The following is a 24,340-nucleotide window of genomic DNA, read 5'->3' as shown; positions in this document are numbered from 1 at the left end:
TTGACACTTATTTGTCACTTTTTCATCAGTTTTTTTGTACTTTTTAATCACTTTTTCATCACATTTTTGACACTTTTTTATCACTTTTTGGACATTTTTTTGACACATTTTCATTACTTTTTTTGATCACTTTTTCGTCACTTTTTCGCCACTTTTTCGTTACTTTTTTTTAATAACTTTTCAATCACTTTTTTGTCTCCTTTTAAACACTTTTTCGGCACTTTTTTGACATTTTTTTGACACATTTTCATGACTTTTCTATCACTTTTTAATCACTTTTTCATCACATTTTTGACACTTTTTTATCACTTTTTGGACATTTTTTTAATAACTTTTCTATCACTTTTTTGTCGCTTTTTCATCACTTTTTGTCACTCTTTTGTTCTTACTGTTGCTTTTCTGTTCTGTGTTTGCTGCTCTTTTCTTGCTTGTTCGTTGCTTATTTGTCATATTTTTGTTGCGTTTCCGTCCTCGTTTTCGACGCTATTTTGACTTTGACTTAATTCAAGAAGCTTTTAGATTTGGGTAAAGCCAGACTGGAGTGAATGTGCTCGGTTCAGGCGGGGGCTGAGAGATCAAAATGAAAGAAAGTAACTTGAACATCTTTAAAAAAAAAAGACACTTGAAATGAGACAAAAAGTCAAAACTAAGAATTCTTGTTCCACTGGCAACAATAACGTCCACACCCAAGGCAAGCCAGGGTGCTGAGGGCGCTGCAGCACCCCCTGGTGGATCGTTTGTGAACTGCAGGCAATATCAACCCCTTAACTCCCGCCTGAACCGAGCACATTTTCTCCAGCTTTACCCCAATCCAAAAGCTTCTGGGAAAAAGGTGTGAAAATAGCGACAAAACTGAGACGAAAACAAGGATGGAAATGTGACAAAAAAAGTGACAAAAAAATGACAGAAATGGACAAAAATTTGACACAAAAAAATGAATAATTTGTGATGTTTCCTCCTCCAGCTGAAACGTTCCTCTGTAACTGTGATGTTTCCTCCCCACATGTGACAAAAATTTGACAAAAATTTGACAAAAAATTGACAAAAAATTGACAAAAAATTGACAAAAAATTCGACAAAAATTTGACAAAAATTTGACAAAAATTTGACAAAAAATCAACAAAAATGTGACAAAAATGTGACAAAAAAATCGTCAAAAAATCGACAAAAATCGACAAAAAATCGAATAAAAAAATCGACAAAAAATTAGACAAAAAATCTACAAAAAATTAGACAAAAATTCAACAAAAAAATCAACAAAAATTCAACAAAAAATCGACATAAAATCGACAAAAAATCGACAAAAAATCGACCAAAAATTAGACAAAAAATCGACAAAAAATTAGACAAAAAATTAGACAAAAATTCAACAAAAAATCAACAAAAAATCAACAAAAATCGACAAAAAATCGACAAAAAATCGACAAAAATGTGACAAATCGACAAAAATTCGACAAAAAAGTGACAAAAAAATGACAGAAATGGACATAAATTTGACACAAAAAAATGAATAATTTGATGAAAAAGTGACAAAAAAGTCACGAAAATTTGACAAAAATGAGTCGACTGCCCAACAAACAAAGTGATGAAAAAAAATCTGACGTGAGGAAAAAGATCAGTTTAGTTTTGTCGGTCTTTCAAATGAGGCGTCACACTGGCCTACAGGATTTGGGTAAAGCTGAACTGGAGAAAATGCTCTCGGTTCAGGCGGGAGTTAAGAGGTTAATAAACAGGATTTATGCACAGGAAAAGTATTTTGGGGGTACATTTGGTCCCTCAGCGCCCCCTCACTAAAACATCTGCCCACGGCTCTGTCCACACCTGCTCAAACAACACTCTGAAGTGGTGTTTGTCTCAGTGTAACTCTGGTGCCGTTTCAGGGCTCGCCCGGTGATCAGCGTCAACGGCACTTTAGATCTGACTCCGCAGATCATCAACCCGGAGGAGAAGTCGTGCACGGATCCCTCCACCAACACGAAGGTCTCCTGGTGAGTGAAGACCAGACCTGATGAACCCGGCTCACTCTTTCCCCCCGTTAACCGTGAGGCGTTTGTTTCCAGTTTCAGGGTGAAGTACTGCCTCACGGCGCAGGGTTTCGGAGCTCCCTCGTCGCTCGGTGAGTAGGTTTCCAATCCCGGAGAAACAGAGGATTAAAGTCTGTGTTTTATCTCTGTTGACTGTGTTCCGTGAACCCCCCAGTCTTTAAGGTGGACCTGACGCTGGATCGTTTGAAGCAGAAGGAGGCGACAAAGCGGGTTCTGTTCTTACACACACGCTCGTTTCAGTATCAGAAAAACATGACGGCTCGGAACGACCGGAGTCCGGCCTGCGAGGAGCTGGACGTCTTTCTCATCGTGAGTCTAACGGATTCATCCAACCTCAGCCTTGTTTGTTTGTTCAGTCCTCCTGGCCAGGGGTTCTTGTACAGTTTCAGTTCTGGTTTGGTCTCTGAGTTTGCCCTAAGTCTCTCCTCTCTCGCTGCCCTCAGGAAGAGTTCCGGGATAAGATCACTCCCATCTCCGTCACGCTGGAGTACAGTCTGGACTATCAAAAAGCCTCGGACAAGACCGGACTCCTGCCCATCGTGGACATATCGGCGCCCTCTAACATCACCAAACAGGTACTGCACCCTCTCCAACGCAGGCTTTTGCCATACACCTCATTCCGGAGGCTCGCGTGGGCGGCGCCATGAACTGTGCCCGCCCATTTTCTCCTATGTGTTAACATGGGGCTGGAGAAGTCCACACAAAATCAGTCACTACACGAAAACAAAGCCGTTTTTAGGCCGTGCTGAGAATCAATCAATCGACTAAACATCAGATTTGAGATACAAGCCGTCAAAAGAAGCGACTGAAATGAGCTCATGATAAAAAAAAACAAATGTAACTGTCTGCAGCCATCACTTCATATCAGGTCAGCCTGATCCAACAAGCCAATCAGCATCAGCACGGAGCGAAACACTGTACGAGTAGGGATGCACCGATACCGATACCACATACTTGTACTCATACTCGTATTCATTCATGAGGTCCCGATACCAGAAACCGATACCATGTGACGTGCGGCCAGCGCAGCTACGAGGCGCAGCTACGAATCACAGAATTCACAATAACATGTTGTGATTTATTTGGGAAATTGTCATTTCAAGGGCCATTTTCTCACATTGTGACAATATCTCTACATACAGTAAGTAGTTCCTACAGCAGGGGTGTCCAAAGTGCGGCCCGAGGGCCAAATGCGTCCCTCATACCGATTTTGGGTGGCCCTCAGCCTTCTTGTTTTATTGCCACACATTGCCAGAGAAGGTCATTTTACTCCAATTTGAATAATTCCACGCAATTAAAACCTCAAAGATGAACATTTATTGTGGGACCGAGCCGGCATTATGCTTCTAAGCCTAAATAAAAGTGTGTGGAATGGTTTAAACCTCTCTTAAACACACGCAGTTGAACGTTTGAATGCATTGACCACTGATCTGTGGCCCTCCATGCCTTATACATGTCAGTATACGGCCCTCGGTGAAAAAAGGTTGGACACCCCTGTCCTACAGATTTCCTCCCAACCTCGGACTGAACCACAATTTAGACTTTTTTTTAATGTCTAATATTTAATACCGAGCCTGAATTATCGAGTTTTGAAATTCTAAAAACGTGGCAGATTTCTTTTCACAATAAACAACACTTATTTTAAAACTAAACAAGAGCCAAAATCCAAAAGAAAAAGTCTTTGTAACGAATTTGTCACAAAATTAAATCGGCTCGATCCATTATTCAGACATTTTGGGCATTTTTAGGCATAAAAGACTTACTTTTATATGAAAACATAAAATGACAGAAAACTTTCAGCACATTTGTCTCATGTTTAAGTCAGTCTCTCCAGCTAAAGTTTCACCTCAAATCTCTAAATTTAGAAAGTTTCTAAATCATATTAACTCAGTGTAAGGCGCTGCAGGTGACTCGTGAATAGAGTTTGAATACTTCTTCAGGCCCTGGACCAAAGGATTCCTTAATGGAGGCGGTGGAGCTGGTTTAGTGGCCTCCTCCTGGGGTTTAAAGCTTCTTCTTCCTGTTCCCTCAGGCTCACATCCTGCTCGACTGTGGAGACGACAACATCTGCAAACCGGACCTGAGGCTCTCCGTGAAGAGGTGCGTTTCTCAAGTTACAAAGCAGCTGGATTCAGGGGCGGACCGGCCACATGTCCGTTCTGGAAGAGCACAGAGGGGCCACCGGCTCGAGGGCCACCGGTCCCGCCTCAACCGAGCTTTACCCAAATCTAAAAGCATAAAAGAAAGCATCAAAATAGCGAGAAAAAGAGAAAAACACAGACAAAATAACAACAAAAAATGATAGAAATAATAATTAAAAATTTGACAAAAATTCAACAAAAAATGTCAAAAAATTCAACAAAAATGTGACAAAAATGTGACAAAAATGTGACAAAAATGTGACAAAAATGTGACAAAAATTCAACAAAAATGTGACAAAAAATCAACAAAAATGTGACAAAAATGTGACAAAAATTCGACAAAAAATCGACAAAAATTCGACAAAAATTCGACAAAAAATTGTCAAAAATGTGACAAAAAATCGACAAAAAATGTGACAAAAAATCGACAAAAATGTGACAAAAATGTGACAAAAATGTGACAAAAAATCAACAAAAAATCGACAAAAATTTGACAAAAATTCGACAAAAATTCGACAAAAAATTGACAAAAAATTGACAAAAAATTGACAAAAAATTGACAAAAAATTGACAAAAAATCGACAAAAATGTGACAAAAATTAGACAAAAATTAGACAAAAATGAGGAAAAAAAACATACAAAAGATAACACAGCACAGCAACAGCGCGAGGAAAAAGGTCAGTTTTGTGGGTCTTAGCTTTCAAAAGAGGACAGAATGCATTTGGTTAAGGCGGGGGGTCAGAGGTTAAGGTCAGAGAAGTGTCGCATTTACACTAATTTGGGCCGGGCTGGTCAGAGTCCAGGGCTGTTTTCAGTCCCAGTCCGGCCCTGGCTGGATTCAAAAGCTGCCATTGAATCAAACTTTTCTGGTTAATAATGACGCTGAAATATGTATCTGTGTGTGATTGTATCCTGTTTCCTCCAGCTGAAACGTTCCTCTGTAACTGTGTAAATGTTTCCTCCTCCAGCTGAAACGTTCCTCTGTAACTGTGTAAATGTTTCCTCCAGCTGAAACGTTCCTCTGTAACTGTGTAAATGTTTCCTCCAGCGAGCCGCAGCAGATCTACATCGGGGACGACAACGCTCTGACGTTAGAAGTGAGCGCGGAGAACCAGGGCGAGGGCGCGTACGAGGCCGAGCTGCACGTCTTCCCCCCCCAGCAGGCCGACTTCACCGGGGTGGTCCGCAGCGAGGTGCCCCCCCCCCCTCACACTCACGCTCAGGCCGATCGCTTCCATCCATACAACCATATATCTAATGCAGGGTTAATGTCGTTGACTAAAATATTCAGTCTGAATTTTAGTCAAAGTGATATTTTTGTGACTAAAATTGGACTAAAACTAAATAAAAGTTTCTCATGAGACTAAAACTGTGACTAAAATGTCCAGATATTTGAGTCGACTAAAATCAGACTAAATGAAAATGAAAAGGAGAGACTAAAATCATCCAAACTTGTATTGAGCGTCTGAAAGAGCCTCAGATCATGTTTAAAGGATCAGCTCTGAGCTTTGTTCATGTGGAGCAGAAACATGAAGCAGAGGAACCAGAAGGAATCTAAAAGCTTCTTGAAAATCAGCGCCAAAATAGAAATGAATACGAGATGTAAACAAACAAAAAAATGCTACAAAAGTGGCAAAAACTGGTAAAAAAAAAGGCAGAAAAAATGGTCAAAAAAGCAGAAAAAACTAGACAAAAAAGCAGAAAAAACTAGTCAAAAAAGCAGAAAAAACTAGTCAAAAAAGCAGAAAAAATGGTCAAAAAAGCAGAAAAAATGGCCAAAAAAGCAGAAAAAAATGGTCAAAAAAAGCAGAAAAAATTGTCAAAAAAGCAGAAAAAACTAGTCAAAAAAGCTGAAAAAATAGTCAAAAAAAGCAGAAAAAATTGTCAAAAAAGCAGAAAAAACTAGTCAAAAAAGCAGAAAAAATTGTCAAAAAAGCAGAAAAAACTAGTCAAAAAAAGTAGAAAAAACTAGTCAAAAAAGCAGAAAAAATGGTCAAAAAAGCAGAAAAAACTAGTATGGAGCAGCTCCATGAAGCAGAGGAACAAGATTAAATATGATTATAATGAATATTACAAATGGAAAGTCGACTCAATTAGTCTTAAATTCAGTCGACTAAAACTAGACTAAAATTGAAATGTTTTTTTTGACTAAATCTCGACTAAAATTGAATAACATTTTAGTCAAAAGACTAAATTAAAACATGTTGTCAAAATTAACACTGATCTCATGTCTTTGCCAGACCCTGACCAGACTGTCCTGCGCCTACAAGAAAGAGAACAACACCAAGATGGTGGTGTGTGACCTGGGGAACCCCATGAAAGGAGGAACCAAGGTCAGACTAATGATTTAACACACGTTTCCCTTATTTTCAACCCTGTTTGAAGACTCATCGAAGACACTGCTGTAAACTGTGAACGAACATGTATGTAGGAAAAAACTCTAAATATGTTTTATATTTTAAATTCTTCTAAATTGCCGCCCAAAAGGCAGCTATTCTGAAGAATGTATGTCAACTATTTTTCTTTAAAGGGACTGTGCAGAGTTTAAAAGTGTTAAAATGAAGTATTTTCCTCTCCCTACATGTTCAGCCATGTCCTAATGTGCAGAATGAGCTCAGACCTGTTCACCACAACTGCCTCTAAAATCCTGTCACTCAGAAAGGTGTTACTTCGGGTCAGAAGTGCCGTCATGCATGAGCTTAAAGGGATGTTTCAGGATGTTTGACATAGGGCCTCATGTCCTCGTTATCCAGAGTGTTGCTGATTTATGGATATGTTTTTTTTGTAATTCATGCAGTTCTTGAAGAGTTCCGTGGCGCTAGGCTAATGCAAGGCTAGTGCATGTCTATGGTATCAGCTAGCCTGCATTAAAAACAGTGTGACCCGCTCCACAGAGCACCTGAGGCAAATCACTGATAACACCAGACTAACCATATACATGTCTGTGTCCATAGAGTCATTTAAAATAACTTATATTTGAGCAGCATCAGCTTCGTGGTTGTATAAGCTACGCGGTGGCGGAGTGATCTGCGAGAAAATAGTCCCTCAAAATGCGATGATTCATGTGATGCAGGTCAGTTATATTCCAAACATGATTCTATGGACACAGACATGTATATGGTGAGTCTGGTGTTATCAGTGATTTGCCTCAGGTGCTCTGTGGAGCGGGTCACACTGTTTTTAATGCAGGCTAGCTGATACCATAGACATGCACTAGCCTAGCGCCACGAAGTAGTTTAAGTTGTGTAAGTCTGAGAGGAGGGGGAGGGCCTTATAAGTTATAACTACTCCCTTTGAGCAGCACTAATACCTCTTATGTTGTGAAAGATTCTGTATGTTATATGTAAACTATACCTGTGTGCATCTGTTGCTCAAATAAACTAAACTAAAGGAAGTTAAACTATAAACATCACAAAAATGGCCAAACTAAAGAGAGCTGGTTCAGTCTTTAGCAAAACCTTAAATATAATTGTGTTAAACTCTGTTTTCGCTTAAACAGTGTCTGATGAGTCATATGCACTTGAACACATAATTCCATCTGCATCGCACCAAAGTGACGGTGCAGTTTTTGCTCCGCGGCTCGTGTCAGGCTCGTGAAACAGAGCGCATGTGTGTCATCATCACTAACCACTAAGCTGAGGTTGCAGAGTGTCAGAGTCACAGACAAATGCATTCGATCCTGGTCATAATCCGCATCTCAAGCTTTGTTTTCAAACCCAAACACGAGCCTCAAATCAAACGCAAAACTGAAACGTATCACTTTTTTACTTTAGAGCCCTGTGTTCTCTGTGAGCCCAGGGGCACATTTTACTATAAAGCAGCTTTGTAAAATCAGAAAGAAGAGCTTGAACCGTTCCACCCGAGTGCCTCTTGTGGCTTTGCGTTGTGTACTAGAGTGCTGCAACCCGTCCGACGTCCGACGGGACCCGTCGGAACCCGACGGGCTCGGTCGGACTCGGACAAATATTTAGAACATATTTTCGGGCTCGGGTCGGACTCGGACACATCAGCACGATAATAAAAAATTAAAATAAAATGGGTCTGTTTCATTTCATGCATTATAAGCGATCATTTGTCAAAAAACTAAATAAATAGAAGATGCGGCATTTAAACCCGCTTATGCACTGCGCAGTGCGCACGCAGTAATGCTTTTAAGAAGTTGTGAACTGCTGTGACAACGAAACACGTGCAGTGACCGCACAGGTAAAACTGTTGCTTCGCGTAGCCTACGTGCGTGCGTGCGTGCGTGCGTGCTCCGCTCATCTGTGTTGACGTTACGAATGCCTTTTGATGGATAAAATCTGACTTTTTCCACACAAACAGTATCGTATCCTACTGTGTCATTAGGCTTATGGAAATATTGTGATTTTAAATGTGTCGGGCTCGGTCTGACTCGGACACAAATATCTTAATGCTTGTCGGGCTCGGTTCGGATTTGATCACTGCTCTGTCGGACGAGGGCCGGGCTCGGACAGACAAAAACGGCCCGATCCGCACTCTATTGTGTACTTATTCTCTTTGTTGTGTGTACTTATTCTCTTTTGTTGTGTGTATTTATTATCTTTTGTTGTGTGTACTTCTTATCTTTTGCTGTGTGTACTTATTCTCTTCTGTCGTGTGTACTTCTTATCTTTGTTGTGTGTACTTCTTATCTTTGTTGTGTGTACTTCTTATCTTCTGTTGTGTGTACTTCTTATCTTCTGTTGTGTGTACTTCTTATCTTCTGTTGTGTGTACTTCTTATCTTTTGTTGTGTGTACTTCTTATCTTCTGTTGTGTGTACTTCTTATCTTCTGTTGTGTGTACTTCTTATCTTTTGTTGTGTGTACTTCTTATCTTTTGTTGTGTGTACTTCTTATCTTCTGTTGTGTGTACTTCTTATCTTCTGTTGTGTGTACTTCTTATCTTCTGTTGTGTGTACTTCTTATCTTTTGCTGTGTGTACTTCTTATCTTCTGTCGTGTGTACTTCTTATCTTTGTTGTGTGTACTTCTTATCTTTTGTTGTGTGTACTTCTTATCTTTTGTTGTGTGTACTTATTCTCTTCTGTTGTGTGTACTTCTTATCTTCTGTTGTGTGTACTTCTTATCTTTTGTTGTGTGTACTTCTTATCTTCTGTTGTGTGTACTTCTTATCTTCTGTTGTGTGTACTTCTTATCTTCTGTTGTGTGTACTTCTTATCTTTTGTTGTGTGTACTTATTCTCTTTTGTTGTGTGTACTTATTCTCTTTTGCTGTGCGTACTTCTTATCTTTTGTTGTGTGTACTTGTTATCTTTGTTGTGTGTACTTATCATCTTCTGTTGTGCTTTTTGCGGCAGGTTCTGGCCGAGCTGCGCTTCAGCGTGCACCAGCTCTCAGAGGAGGACACGTCGGTCAAGTTCGACCTGCAGATCGTCAGGTTTGTTTCAAAATAAACAAGTAGAATCATCCAAAAAGAATCTGAGCCACAGAAGAATCTCCTGCTCCTCTGTTTAAAGCAATTCATGTTCATCAGGGCCTGAAAGGATCTGTAGCCTGCTCTTTGAGCCGTCCCAAAGTAGAGTATAGGCATTTATCATCACTATGGACCCCTTTTTTTTGTGAAAAATATGAGTATTTTCTGGGGGTATTTTGCAAACCCGGAAGACAAGACGCTTCGATTCAGTTAACTCCGCCCCCTTCATAAATGGCTAACACACATGCTGACACACAAGCTAACACACACAAGCTAACACACACAAGCTAACACGCGTTTTGACTCACCATCAGAGACAGTCACAGAAAAACACTATTTTGGTGAAAGTCGCCGAATCCCAGAGAGAAATTCCAGCTCATGGCGAGCGGTCTCTTCTTTAGGAAGGTTGAAGTCTGTCCTCTCGTTGCCAAACGCACTTTTCTCCGTGACATTATCGTTAGGTAAGAATAAAGAACAGGCGTGTCCAGAGTAGGTTAGAAAGAGCTCCTTCTTCACTTCCTTCAGTGCAAACATGACGTCAGTTCAGACGCTCAGGGGGGCGTTTGTTTTGTGCTTGTTTTCAGCCCTGACCTGATATATTTATGTATATATGTATATGTATATGTATATGCCTATATATTTAAAGCTTTTTTAACATTTAGAATCAGGCCGTAAAGCCTTACATTACAGGCTCTTCCTGTTTGACACTATGACATAAAAAACGTCATAACAGAGGGCGGAGCCTCAGAGAGCAGGATTCAAGAGGATTACTGAGAACTGTGTGAATGAAGCCACAAACCACTCTGGGGTGTTTGATAAGGAAATAGCAAAACAACATGGTTCAAAGCTACAAAAAGTGGATTTTGCAGGATATAGGCCCTTTAATTGAGTCTGAGGGCCTCACCAACAATAACTTGAGCCTTTACTTTCCATCACAGTCGTCTCCAGGACAGAGTCAGAAAACCTCAGAAACATTAGATCCTGAGCGTTGTAGAGACCACTGTGATGGAAAGTAAAGTTGCCGTGCTGACCACCAAACCCCCGCTGCGGCGCTACACGGTCAAATACACAAATACCAACTTGATTTTTCACATAAAAGTTGCATAATGCTCCTTTAAGGTTGGGAATAAAGGGTTAATTCCCTTTCAATGTTCATTGGTATTCAGAGCAGCACGTCTCCATTTGTCTCGCCCCATTTCAATATCAATGGGCCATTTCAGTCCAAAGCTGCATCTAAAGTGTGTAAACAAAGTGTAAAGATAAGGCTACGTCACCGAACAAAGACTAAACCAGCGAAGAACGAGGACTGAATCTGCACAAATCCAGAGTGACTTCACCAACTCATATTAGTCTGAACTAGGACGAGCTGAACCAGGACTTAAACAACACTAGACTTTATCGATAATATCCAGCGATCAAACCTTTATGATCTTTGTTTTGGGACCTAACTTCACAGGTTTTCAGTAAAGAATGGCATTAGATATGATGGAACTCTTACTCTCTGTGAGCTGAAGTGTGTTTCCGCAGTGAGAGGCGGAGGAGAGAGTGTGGTTTGTTGATTACAGGTTTTAAATGGCGCCTGGTTAAAAATGTGACGCCTCAGCCTTTTTCAGACCATCGACTCAAACACAACACCGGAAAAGTACAAGTTATAAACTACTAAGTAGCGCACAATATCCTGTTCTCGAATGTTGCCAATTTGTCAGGTTTATTTCACGATATCAACAGCAAACCTTTAGACGACAGCTGTACGTTTGTCGTCTGCAGGTTGTTGGTTCATGTAGGGCTGCTCGATTATTGAAAAATAATAATCACGATTATTTTTGTCATAATTGAAATCACGATTATTCAAACGATTATTTGTTGCCTTTAAAAAAATCCATCAAAAAAGTGACAAAAATCCAGCAGAAAAAAGACAAAAATCCCTCAAAAAAGTGACAAAAATCCATCAAAGAAAATGACAAAAATCCATCAAAAAAGTGACAAAAATCCAGCAAAAAAGTGACAAAAATCCAGCAAAAAAGTGACAAAAATCTAGCAGAAAAAAGACAAAAATCCATCAAAAAAGTGACAAAAATCCATCAAAAAAGTGACAAAAATCCATCAAAAAAGTGACAAAAATCTAGCAGAAAAAAGACAAAAATCCAGCAGAAAAAAGACAAAAATCCAGCAAAAAAGTGACAAAAATCCCGAAAAAAGTGACAAAAATCCATCAAAAAAGTGACAAAAATCCATCAAAAAAGTGACAAAAATCCATCAAAAAAGTGACAAAAATCCATCAAAAAAGTGACAAAAATCCATCAAAAAAGTGACAAAAATCTAGCAGAAAAAAGACAAAAATCCAGCAGAAAAAAGACAAAAATCCAGCAAAAAAGTGACAAAAATCCCGAAAAAAGTGACAAAAATCCATCAAAAAAGTGACAAGAATCCATCAAAAAAGTGACAAAAATCCATCAAAAAAGTGACAAAAATCCCGAAAAAAGTGACAAAAATCCATCAAAAAAGTGACAAAAATCCCAAAATCCAAAAATTAGAAGAAAATTAAAAAAAAAAAAATTGAAAAAATAAATAAATAATTATAATCGTTTTTTTGCGATTATGTTAATTTTGTAATCGTTTACTGTTGTAATCGAAATCGTAATCGGATTTCGATTAATTGCACAGCCCTATAGGTTCATGGTCTGGAGTCGTGCATGTTTAGGTTGTAATGTGTGTTTTTTTTCTTCTTCTTTCAGCTCAAACCAGTTCAACAACATCAGCCCCCGAGTGTCCAGCACCACCCAGCTGGCGGTGCTCGCCAAAGTGGCCATCAGAGGGTGAGGGGTTTATCAGTGGCAGAAGAGACTTCAATGAAACTGATCGAGCTCATTAAAAGGACAAAAAAGAATCGTTGTAGGAATGAGAATATCGTCGACTTGTGCTCAGATGTGGTCTGTTTAACCTCTTAACTCCCGCCTGAACCGAGAGCATTTTCTCCAGTTCAGCTTTACTCAAATCCTGTAGGCCAGTGTAACGCCTCATTTGAAAGCTAAGATCTACAAAACTCTTCTAAAAGAATCTTTTTCCTCACGTCATAAGATTTTTTTCCATCTTTTTTTTTGGGGGGGGGGCATTCAACTCACTTTTTGTAACTTTTTTTGTCAATTTTGTCTTTTTTTGTCACATTTTTTTCTTTTTTTCACATTTTTTTGTCATTTTTTGTAATTTTTTGTCATTTTTTTGTAATTTTTTGTCATTTTTTGTCTTTTTTTTGTCACATTTTTTCACATTTTTTGTCATTTTTTCCCATTTTTTCCACATTTTTTGACATTTTTTTCCATTTTTTTTTCACATTTTTGTCATTTTTTTGTCATTTTTTGTCATTTTTTATCATTTTTTTGTCATTTTTTTGTCACATTTTTTCACATTTTTGTCATTTTTTGCCATTTTTTGTCATTTTTTGTCATTTTTTTGTCATTTTTTATCATTTTTTGTCATTTTTTTCACATTTTTTCACATTTTTGTCATTTTTTTCACATTTTTGTCATTTTTTTTCTTTTTTTTTCTTTTTTTCATCATTTTTCTGTCACATTTTTGTCATTTTTTTGTCATTTTTTGTCATTTTTTATCATTTTTTTGTCATTTTTTTGTCACATTTTTTCACATTTTTTCACATTTTTGTCTTTTTTTTTCATTTTTTTTTTCATTTTTTCATCATTTTTCTGTCACATTTTTGTCATTTTTTGGTAATTTTTTGTCACATGTTTTCGTCAGTTTTTTGTCACTTTTGTCTTTTTTTGTAACATTTCCAATATTGTTTTCGTCTCAGTTTTGTCGCTATTTTCACACCTTTTTTCCAGAAGCTTTTGGATTGGGGTAAAGCCAAACTGGAGAAAATGTGCTCGGTTCAGGCGGGAGTTAAGGGGTTAAACTCTTTACCACACACTCCTGAGAGAAGCACTGCACTGGTGTTCACAGTTTCACTCACTAGAATCGGTTTTGTTTCATTGACAAAGTAGTGTAGTAGTAAAGTCATGACTAGGGTAGTTGTAAACGGTGAACATTCATCATCCAATCAGAGACGTATTAAGATTAGGCACCGCCCACTATCCTTAAGGTCAGTGGCTCGGGCGGGGTCAGGCAGCGTTAATTTCATCGACTAAAATATTTAGTCTTAATTTTAGTCAAAGTGATATTTTTGTGACTAAAATTGGACTAAAACTAAATGAAAAGTTTCTCATGAGACTAAACCTGTGACTAAAATGTCCAGATATTTGAGTCGACTAAAATCAGACTAAATAAAAATGAAAAGGAGAGACTAAAATCATCCAAACTTGTATTGAGCGTCTGAAAGAGCCTCAGATCATGTTTAAAGGATCAGCTCTGAGCTTTGTTCATGTGGAGCAGAAACATGAAGCAGAGGAACAACATTAAACATGATCAGAATCAATATTATCAATGCAAAGTCCGCTCAATTTACTTGCAATTTTAGGAGAATCAAGCACCGTTAGTCCACAACGTGAAGCTGATGTGACCTTTTTTCAAACCTTAAAACGGGGTTTGTGTAAACTGTCTTCGGTCTTTTGCAGGTCCTCCAATCCGGGCCAGGTTCTGCTGCCCATCCCCAACTGGAAACCCCGGGATCCTCCAGTTCTTGGGGACGACATCGGGCCCCAGATACTGCTGGTCTATGAGGTACGAAGTCTCCAGCACCGCCCATGTTCTCCTACAGCCTCCTCACCCTGTCGCTCTTGCAGCTGCTGAACAGTGGTCCCAGCACGTTCTCCAAGGCGTCCCTGGATGTGGACTGGCCGTATCACTACAACAACGGCTCGCTGCTCTACATCACCAGCTTCGACACCGAGGGGCCCATCAACTGCACCACGGACGTCGAGATCAACCCCCTCAACGTCTCGGTGAGAATCAGAGCTCGTGTTCGTTTTAACCTCTGACCAGCCGCCAAAACCAAACGCATCCTCTGCCATTGTCGTCACTTTTTATTTCCCTTATTGTGCTTTGTCACTATATTACTGTTTTGCTGCTCTTTTGTCACTTTTTTCTGCTGGATTTTTGTCTTTTTTCTGCTGGATTTTTGTTATTTTTCTGCTGGATTTTTGTCTTTTTTTTCTGGATTTTTGTCTTTTTTCTGCTGGATTTTTGTCTTTTTTCTGCTGGATTTTTGTCTTTTTTCTGCTGGATTTTTGTCTTTTTTTTCTGGATTTTTGTTATTTTTCTGCTGGATTTTTGTCTTTTTTTTCTGGATTTTTGTTATTTTTCTGCTGGATTTTTGTCTTTTTTTTCTGGATTTTTGTCTTTTTTTTGTTGGATTTTTGTCACTTTTTTGCTGTATTTGTGTCACTTTTTTGCTGGATTTTTGTCTTTTTTTGTTGGATTTTTGTCTTTTTTCTGCTGGATTTTTGTCACTTTTTTCTGCTGGATTTTTGTCACTTTTTTGCTGGATTTTTGTCACTTTTTTGCTGGATTTTTGTCTTTTTTCTGCTGGATTTTTGTCACTTTTTTTGCTGGATTTTTGTCATTTTTTTGCTGGATTTTTGTCACTTTTTTGCTGGATTTTTGTCTTTTTTCTGCTGGATTTTTTTCACTTTTTTGCTGAATTTTTGTCACTTTTTTGTTGGATTTTTGTCTTTTTTTGCTGGATTTTTGTCTTTTTTTGCTGGATTTTTGTCACTTTTTTGCTGGATTTTTGTCACTTTTTTGCTGGATTTTTGTCACTTTTTTGCTGGATTTTTGTCTTTTTTCTGCTGAATTTTTGTCACTTTTTTGCTGGATTTTTGTCACTTTTTTGCTGGATTTTTGTCTTTTTTCTGCTGGATTTTTGTCTTTTTTTTGTTGGATTTTTGTCACTTTTTTGCTGTATTTGGGTCACTTTTTTGTTGGATTTTTGTCACTTTTTTGCTGGATTTTTGTCACTTTTTTGCTGGATTTTTGTCACTTTTTTGCTGGATTTTTGTCACTTTTTTGCTGGATTTTTGTCTTTTTTCTGCTGGATTTTTGTCACTTTTTTTGCTGGATTTTTGTCATTTTTTTGCTGGATTTTTGTCACTTTTTTGCTGGATTTTTGTCTTTTTTCTGCTGGATTTTTTTCACTTTTTTGCTGGATTTTTGTCACTTTTTTGCTGGATTTTTGTCACTTTTTTGTTGGATTTTTGTCTTTTTTTGCTGGATTTTTGTCACTTTTTTGCTGGATTTTTGTCACTTTTTTGCTGGATTTTTGTCACTTTTTTGCTGGATTTTTGTCACTTTTTTGCTGGATTTTTGTCTTTTTTCTGCTGAATTTTTGTCACTTTTTTGCTGGATTTTTGTCACTTTTTTGCTGGATTTTTGTCTTTTTTCTGCTGGATTTTTGTCTTTTTTCTGCTGGATTTTTGTCACTTTTTTTGCTGGATTTTTGTCATTTTTTTGCTGGATTTTTGTCACTTTTTTGCTGGATTTTTGTCTTTTTTCTGCTGGATTTTTTTCACTTTTTTGCTGGATTTTTTTTTTTTTTGTCACTTTTTTGCTGAATTTTTGTCACTTTTTTGTTGCTCTTTTGTCATTTTTGTCGCTTTTTTTGGTCACTTTTAACCGTTTTCTTGTTGTGTTCACATCCTCATTATCTTCTCGTTTTTTATCGCTGTTTTGTCGAAGCTTTTAGCGTTGCAGAATTTGGAGAATACATGTTCAGGTGGGAGTTAAGAGGTTAAAACTCATTCTCTTGTAGAATCCACTGACGGCGGAGAAAAACGCCACAGATGGAATTCCTCCGAGAGAGAGGGAGGGAGAAGGCCGGAACCGGAACCACGTCCGGAAGAGAGATCTGGAGTCGGTCAGGGAGGCCCAGAGCGACATGCAGACTCTGGTGAGCAGAATAACCAGTAATCCCTTTAACGCATGAGGAGCTAAAGAGAGTTTTCTACACGGCTGATCTTCTATGTCTCTCCAGGACTGCTCCACCGCCAAGTGCTTGCAGCTCCGGTGTCAGGTCGGGCGGCTGGAGAGAGGAAAGAACGCCATCGTGTTTGTGTATTCCAGACTGGACGTGAACAACTTCCTGCGGGTAAGTGTCGAGCCCAGAGGTCGCTTCTCTTAAAGGGATGTTTCAGGATGTTTGACACAGGGCCTCATTTCCTAGTTCAGTGGTTCTCAACCTTTTAGAGCCGCGACCCCCATTATAACAGTGAATTAGGATCGTGACCCCCACCCGGGTCAGACCATGGGAAAAACAGGGACATTAACCCCTTAACTCCCGCCTGAACTGAACACATTTTCTCCAGTTTGGCTTTACCCCAATCCAAAAGCTTCTGGAAAAAAGCAACAAAACTGAGACGAAAACAGTGATGGAAATGTGACAAAAACTGACGAAAAATGTATGAAAAAGTGGCAAAACTGTCACAAGAAATTGACAAAAAATTTACGAAAAAATGATCAAAAAATGACAAAAATCTGATAAAAAATTGACGAAAAAAAGAAAAAAAATTGACAAAATTTGACCAAAAAAATGACAAAAATGTGACAAAAAAATGACAAAAATTTGATCAAATAATTGACAAAAAAGTTACAAAAATGAGTTGAAACCCAACACAAAAATGATGGAAAAAAAATGTGATGACGTGAGGATAAAGATCCTCTCGGTTCAGGCGGGAGTTAAGAGGTTAATCTATATAACTCTTAAAAAACAAAGTAAAAACAATGGCTAAAACAAAAATGAATTAAATTTAGAACAAATAATGGCCCCCTGGTAAAACAGCATGTTTGCTACGACACCATAATAATAATATTAAAATATATATTTGATCTATTTGCTCTGGCGACCCCCCAAAATTTGTCTCGCGACCCCCTAGTGGGTCCCGACCCCCAGGTTGAGAAGCCCTGTCCTCGTTATCCAGAGTGTTGCTGATTTATGGAGATATGTTTTTTGTAATTCATGCAGTTCTTATGTTTGAAGAGTTTCGTGGCGCTAGGCTAATGCAAGGCTAGTGCATGTCTATGGTATCAGCTAGCCTGCATTAAAAACCGTGTGACCCACAGAGCACCTGAGGCAAATCACTGATAACACCAGACTAACCATATACATGTCTGTGTCTAGGGCGGCAACTAACGATTTTTTTGTAGGTATAGTGTAGGAAAATTCTATTTTTTCTATTTTTTTTAATCACATAGAGCTTAAGTGGCGCTGCTTGAAGATGTGTTGATGGAGGAAACTAAAGGGAAATGTTTGTTGGAGGCTTTATTCATGAAATTTACAATGAGCTAAATGTACACAGACCCGAACTATATAAACAAAGCAGGATTTCATCAAAAATACCACATTTTTAGGTCATTTTTGCTCCATTTTAGCCTGTGTGATTCAAAAAACAAAACGAAACGAAATTACTATTTCAATAATCGATTAGTCGTTTCAGCCCTATCTGTGTCCATAGAGTCATGTTTGGAATATAACTGACCTGCATCACATGAAGGATCGCATTTTGAGGGACTATTTTCTCGCAGATCACTCCGCCGCCGCGTAGCTTATACAACCACGAAGCTGATGCTGCTCAAATATAAGGTCTTTTAAATGAAAAATGGTTCAAATTATTCTATCGACATCGGTACATGGTTAGACTGACTGTTTTTAATGCAGGCTAGCTGATACCATAGACATGCACTAGCCTTGCACTAGCCTAGCGCCACGAAACTCTTCAAATATAAGAACTGCATGAATTACAAAAAGAAATATCTCCATAAATCAACAACACTCTGGATAACGAGGAAACGAGGCCTCATGTCAAACATCCTGAAACATCCCTTTAAGGCCGATGCTAATATTTTTGCCCATTTTTAAAAACACCTCACCTTTAATCCTGTGTCTGAAGCTTCTAAACTGTAAAATGTGTTGGTGTTGAGCTGTGAACAGCAGGGGGCGCTTCATTAGAGGCATTTTAAAGCTCTGATATCACGTTGAGTTCCGGACAGATATCGGCTGATGTCGTAAAATACCCAGATATCGGCCCCAGAGAATCGCGCCGCTGTTTTGTGCTTATACTTTGTTTTGTGTAAACTTTCAGGTTGAAAATCAGAACCGCTCCTACACGGTCCAGTCCAGAGCGTCCTTCAGCGTCATCGAGGTCCCCTACAAGAAGCTGGCCTTCGACCTGCCTTCCAATAGTACAACTGTAAGTGTAATACAGTTCATTTAACACTGAGTGATGTTCTCAGGACGACAGTCTGGAGCATCTTCGCTCACAAGCTAAATGTAGTTGTACATCGTCCTGATAAATAAAGAAAGAAAGAGGGGAATGAATTTCTAGATCTAACTTTCCTAAGAGGTGGTGTTTCTACAGTGCATTAACATCGTGAAACATTGAAAATAGCGTAAAAATATATATTTTTTAAGCTCTTAACTCCCGCCTGAACATGTTTTCCCCTGTTCTCCAAATTCTCTAAATCCAAAAGCTTCTTCAAAACAGCGACAAAAAAACAAGAAGAAAATGAGGAAGGGAATTGACAAAAAGTGACAAAAATCCAGAAAAAAGTGACAAAAATCCAGTAAAAAAAAGACAAAAATCCAGCAAAAAAAAGACAAAAATCCAGCAAAAAAAAGACAAAAATCCAGCAAAAAAAAGACAAAAATCCAGTTAAAAAAAAGACAAAAATCCAGCAAAAAAAAGACAAAAATCCAGCAAAAAAAGACAAAAATCCAGCAAAAAAAGAAAAAAATCCAGTAAAAAAATTACGAAAATCCAGTAAAAAAATGACAAAAATCCAGCAAAAAAAAGACAAAAATCCAGCAAAAAAAAGACAAAAATCCACCAAAAAAAAGACAAAAATCCACCAAAAAAATGACAAAAATCCAAAAACGAGAAGAGAATGAGGATGTAAATACAACAAGAAAACGCTTAAAAGCGACCAAAAAAAGCGACAAAAATGACAAAAACTCTACAAAGAAGTGACAAAAATCCAGCAGAAAAAAAAGTGACAAAAAAGTAACAAAAATGCCATAAAAAAGTGACAAAAACACATAAGGGAAATAAAAAGTGACGACAATGGCCAAGAGGAGAGAATGCATTTGGTTTTGGCGGGTGGTTAAAAATGTTTATTGGAACATCTTACCTGCAGGGGGCGACACTTTCCTTCAAATAGAAATTCAAATGTTTTATCTTGGCCTCACAACATCATGTTTAATGGAGTTACTTCACAGACATGGAAGGGAGTAGAAAGGCCTTAAATAAAACTACAGTGTGTGGTTATCAAATGATTATCAACAAAGTGTTCCTGCAGTAAAGCGCTGACCTCATAAGCGTAAGTGGTGTGTTTGAGTGTGTCCCCGAGGTCGCTGACCCGTCGGGCGTGTCCGCAGGTGAACGTGTCGGTGATCTGGGTGGCGGACGTCTCTCAGCCGGTGCCCGGGTGGGTCGTGGCTCTGGCTGTTCTGGCCGGACTCCTGCTGCTGGCTCTGCTCATCTTCATCATGTACAAGGTCCGGACACTCACGCGCTGCAGCTCCATCTTCACACAGAAACACAGATTTAGTTTTTCACTTAACGTATTAGTTTTCACATCAGAGTAAAAACAAAAGTGTGACGCGCTCCCTCGTCTTTCCCGCACACATTCAATCACAAACATTGACTTGTTTACACTGTGAATCAAATATGGTCACTTCCTTTGTGGGAAACAGCAGCGGCCAGAAAGGCAGCGATTCCCGATGTGCAGGAGCTACAAAGAGACAAAACATCGACACTTTCCCAGTTAAATTCACTAAGTCTGGATTGGCAAGAGGTCAAAGTGCGCTCCCACTAAGCACAAAAGGTCACGCTGTAGTCGCTGTTCCCACTCTGGCTCAACACTGCAAAAGCACCCTCCTAAAAACAAGGGAAAAAAGACGTTTTGTCTTGTTTTAAGGAAAAAATTCTGTCAGTTTTTTTCTTGCTAAGAATTCTTATTTCTAGATTATTTTTCTCATCATAAAACAAGAAAGAAACACTAAATTTAAGCAAATAAATAACTAGAATTTAGCAAAATGTCCTCAGAAAATGGAATATTTTAAGGAAAACATTCTTATTTAGTGAAACATTGTGGGTATTGTACTTAAATGTTGCTTGATTTAATATTTAAGGAAAGTATTTCCCGTGCCCGGAGACCCGTCTCCATGATGTGGAGCCAGGCTGATGGTCAGAATCACCTGCTGGAGGATTCACCTATTGTACATGTTTTTAGTGGCAGACACGGGGAGAACATGCTCCACACAGAAAGGCCCCGTCCTGGTGGGAATCGAACCCAGGACCTTTGAGCTGTGAAGCTGAGGCTGTCTAAAGATGAAGAAGATTCAAAAAGTTTTTCTTTCTTGTTACAAGAAAAAATATCATGTTTTTAGCAAATTTATCTGAACAAGAAATGGCTGGATTTTATTTCCTAAAATAAGATTTTTTTCTCAAGAAAACTTTGCTCCACAAAACATTATTACTTTTTATGGAAAAAATAAGAACTTATTTCTTAAAGTAAGACATTTTTACTTGCTTAGAATCCACTTTTTGCAGTGTAGCCGCAGCAAAAAGGAGGAGCAGGACGCAGCGTTTAAGCTCTAATACAGAGTATTAAAGCAGTGGTTAGTGCTCGTGCCTCACAGCTCGAAGGTCCCGGGTTCGATTCCCACCTGGACGGGGCCTTTCTGTGTGGAGCATGTTCTCCAGGTGTTTCTGACCACTAGCCTGGCTCCACATCATGAGACGGGTCACTGCTGGTCACTCCTACAGGTCGCCCAGTGACATTGAGGATGGGTCGAATGCAGAGAACACATTTATCTACAGAGATTAATAAAGTATAACTTAACTTAACTTAAAGGGATAGTTCAGGATGTTTGACACAGGGCCTCATTTCCTCGTTATCCAGAGTGTTGCTGATTTATGGAGATGTTTTTTTTTGTAATTCATGCAGTTCTTATGTTTGAAGAGTTTCGTGTCGCTAGGCTAATGCAAGGCTAGTGCATGTCTATGGTATCAGCTAGCCTGCATTAAAAACAGTGTGACCCGCTCCACAGAGCACCTGAGGCAAATCACTGATAACACCAGACTTTTAAGATAAGATAAGATAAACCTTTATTGATCTCACAAAGGAGAAATCTCTGCAGCTGATGCAGAGATTATTGCACATTTTACTTTACAGTCTTTTTGAATATAACTGACCTGCATCACATGAATGATCACATTTTGAGGGACTATTTTCTCTCAGATCACTCCGCCGCCGCGTAGCTTATACAACCACGAAGCTGATGCTGCTCAAATATAAGGTCTTTTAAATGATCCTTTGGACACAGACATGTATATGGTTAGTCTGGTGTTATCAGTGATTTGCCTCAGGTGCTCTGTGGAGCGGGTCACACTGTTTTTAATGCAGGCTAGCTGATACCATAGACATGCACTAGCCTAGCACTAGCCTAGCGCCACGAAACTCTTCAAATATAAGAACTTGAATTGCTTGAATTACAAAAAAAAATATCTCCAGAAATCAGCAACACTCTGGATAACGAGGACATGAGGCCCTATGTCAAACATCCTGAAACATCCCTTTAACATATTGACACAATGAGGCCAGGTGGAGAGGGCCAGAGGAGCCCCCCCCCCGGAGTGGGAAAGGGGCGGTCCTCACAAATGAATCCTGAATAAACTGGACCTCCTTGTTCTTCTGTGCAGCTGGGCTTCTTTAAGCGAGTGCGCCCCCCTCAGGACGACTGCGCCGAGAAGGAGCAGCTGCAGCCGGAGGAAAATGGCAACGCGGACGGCTGATGTAACGGAGCTCAGGGCCGGTTTCCACTGAGCAGTGTGGCAGCGTTCGGCCCGGTGTGGCCCGGTGTGGCCCGGTGTGGCACAGGAGACACAGATCGATAAAGCAAAAAGATTCAGTTTCAAAACACTTCACTGTTAAAGACGAGGCGGGATCATCCTCACGGTCGGAATGACGTCTGAGTAACGTAAAATTATCAGTTCAAATCTCCTCAAACTACAGTGAACCGACGCCAAACCCATTCATTTTATTTTCTAAAGCGTCTTTTCATGGTTAAAAATGGGGTAAATGTTCAGGATTATTTAGGTTTCGATTCGGCTGTGTTGTTAACCCCTTAACTCCCGTCTGAACCGAGCACTTTTTCTCCAGTTTGGCTTTACCCCAATCCAAAAGCTTCTGGGAAAAAGGTGTGAAAATAGCGACAAAACTGAGACGAAAACAAGGATGAAAATGTGAAAAAAGAGAGAAAACATTGACGAGAAAGTGACAAAAAATTTGCAAAAAGTGAGAAAAATTTGACAAAAGATTGCAAAAAAAAAAGGACGAAAAAGTGATGATCATTTGACAAAAAAAATGCGAATAATTTGACGAAAAAGTGACAAAAAATTTACAAAAAATGACAAAAAATGACCAAAATATGACTAAAAAGTGAGAAAAAATGGACGAAAAATTGACAAGAAATTGACGAAAAATTGAGAAAAAAGTGACTAAAAAGTGACAAGAATTTGACAAAAAATGGACAAAAAACTCACAAAAAATGACAAAAATGGAGAAAATTTTGACTAAAAAGTGAGAAAAATTTGACAAAAAATTGAGAAAAAATGGACGAAAATGTGACAAAAATGAGACGACTGCCCGACAAAAAAAGTGATGAAAAAAAATCTGACGTGAGGAAAAAGATCCATTTAGTTTTGTCGGTCTTTCAAATGTTACACTGGCCTACAGGATTTGGGTAAAGCTGAACTGGAGAAAATGCTCTCGGTTCAGGCGGGAAATTAAGAGGTTAATAAACAGGATTCATGCACAGAAAAAGAATTTTGTAAAGTATTTTTTAACTAAAACATCTTCCCACGGCTCTGAGCAGCAGGTTTTCCACGACGCATCAAAAGTCATTAAATATCATGAAATCCTTTGTGTCAGGTTTAAAATGTCATTAAAAAAAAAGCATTAAATCTAAATATCTTGGAAAATAATGATAAAGCTCGACTATTTTTACTACATAATGTCATCGAAGGCAGGGAAGAAACTGAACCTTTCAAAGATGCCACACCGTCAGTCTCACGTCACACTGCTCTGTCGAAAACGTCTCCAGTTCAGGGTAAAGTCGCCTTAAAGCAACAGAAAGAAAAGTCGAAAGTGCCAAGGCTGGTACAATGTATAAACTTGCAATACATCAATCATTCGAGCTTAAATTCTCTACAGTGTTTCTAGCGACAGTTTCAAAGTTTTAGATGTTGGTTCCATAGTGTACAGCAAAGAGACTTTTTGCCAATTAATATTTATTGTAAATACGAGATTTAAGGTAAAAACATTTTTGCACAATTCCCAAACTATAGACTTCTGCTCTGATAGTCCTAAACTGCTGTTTATAATAGTTATAACTAAGAGATTATGGGCGTTTACATGGGGTGTACTGATCTTTTTTTGTGTGTTGTTTTTTTTTATAGCCTTTGTAAAGATTTCTAGTGCCAATTTAACTGTCGACAAATGTTTTTTAAATGGTGGAAGTTGCGGTAAATGTGGGGTTTATATGAACAAGACGTGTCAACGAATCTCCAAAGTGTTTTGGGTACTTCATTTCAAGAAACACTTCAGTGCCAAATAAATCCATCAGCGCGATCACAGTTTGGAGAAGTAAACCAGGACCAGACCAAGATTTAACCATGAGCAAGCAGTGGATGTAGGGATTTCGTCCTTGGGCAAGGCACATCGATGGCGGCTGGAGGGGCAGCACGGACAGAACTGGGATTTCCCCCACTGAAA

General features: G+C 38.8%; 1 protein-coding gene across 1 annotated transcript in view; it reads left to right on the top strand.

Moving 5' to 3' along the window:
- itgav (integrin, alpha V) overlaps positions 1–22,414 on the top strand; it is a 67,556-nt gene extending 45,142 nt beyond the window's left edge. Inside the window, exons 12-27 of the mRNA XM_079562698.1 lie at positions 1,881–1,988; positions 2,061–2,116; positions 2,200–2,354; positions 2,489–2,620; positions 4,078–4,145; positions 5,235–5,379; positions 6,427–6,519; positions 9,504–9,583; positions 12,355–12,435; positions 14,188–14,293; positions 14,356–14,514; positions 16,320–16,457; positions 16,542–16,655; positions 18,646–18,753; positions 19,938–20,057; positions 22,267–22,414. Coding sequence (XP_079418824.1) covers positions 1,881–1,988; positions 2,061–2,116; positions 2,200–2,354; positions 2,489–2,620; positions 4,078–4,145; positions 5,235–5,379; positions 6,427–6,519; positions 9,504–9,583; positions 12,355–12,435; positions 14,188–14,293; positions 14,356–14,514; positions 16,320–16,457; positions 16,542–16,655; positions 18,646–18,753; positions 19,938–20,057; positions 22,267–22,359 — 1,756 coding nt within the window. The 3' untranslated portion in view covers positions 22,360–22,414. The remainder of the gene's footprint in view (positions 1–1,880; positions 1,989–2,060; positions 2,117–2,199; positions 2,355–2,488; positions 2,621–4,077; positions 4,146–5,234; positions 5,380–6,426; positions 6,520–9,503; positions 9,584–12,354; positions 12,436–14,187; positions 14,294–14,355; positions 14,515–16,319; positions 16,458–16,541; positions 16,656–18,645; positions 18,754–19,937; positions 20,058–22,266) is intronic.
- Positions 22,415–24,340: the final 1,926 nt, after the last annotated feature.

The sequence above is a fragment of the Gobius niger genome (assembly GCF_951799975.1).
Source record: "Gobius niger genome assembly, chromosome: 9".
NCBI lineage: Eukaryota > Metazoa > Chordata > Actinopteri > Gobiiformes > Gobiidae > Gobius > Gobius niger.
Note: the sequence above shows the minus strand (reverse complement) of the source record. Positions and strands in the feature narration are given on the sequence as shown.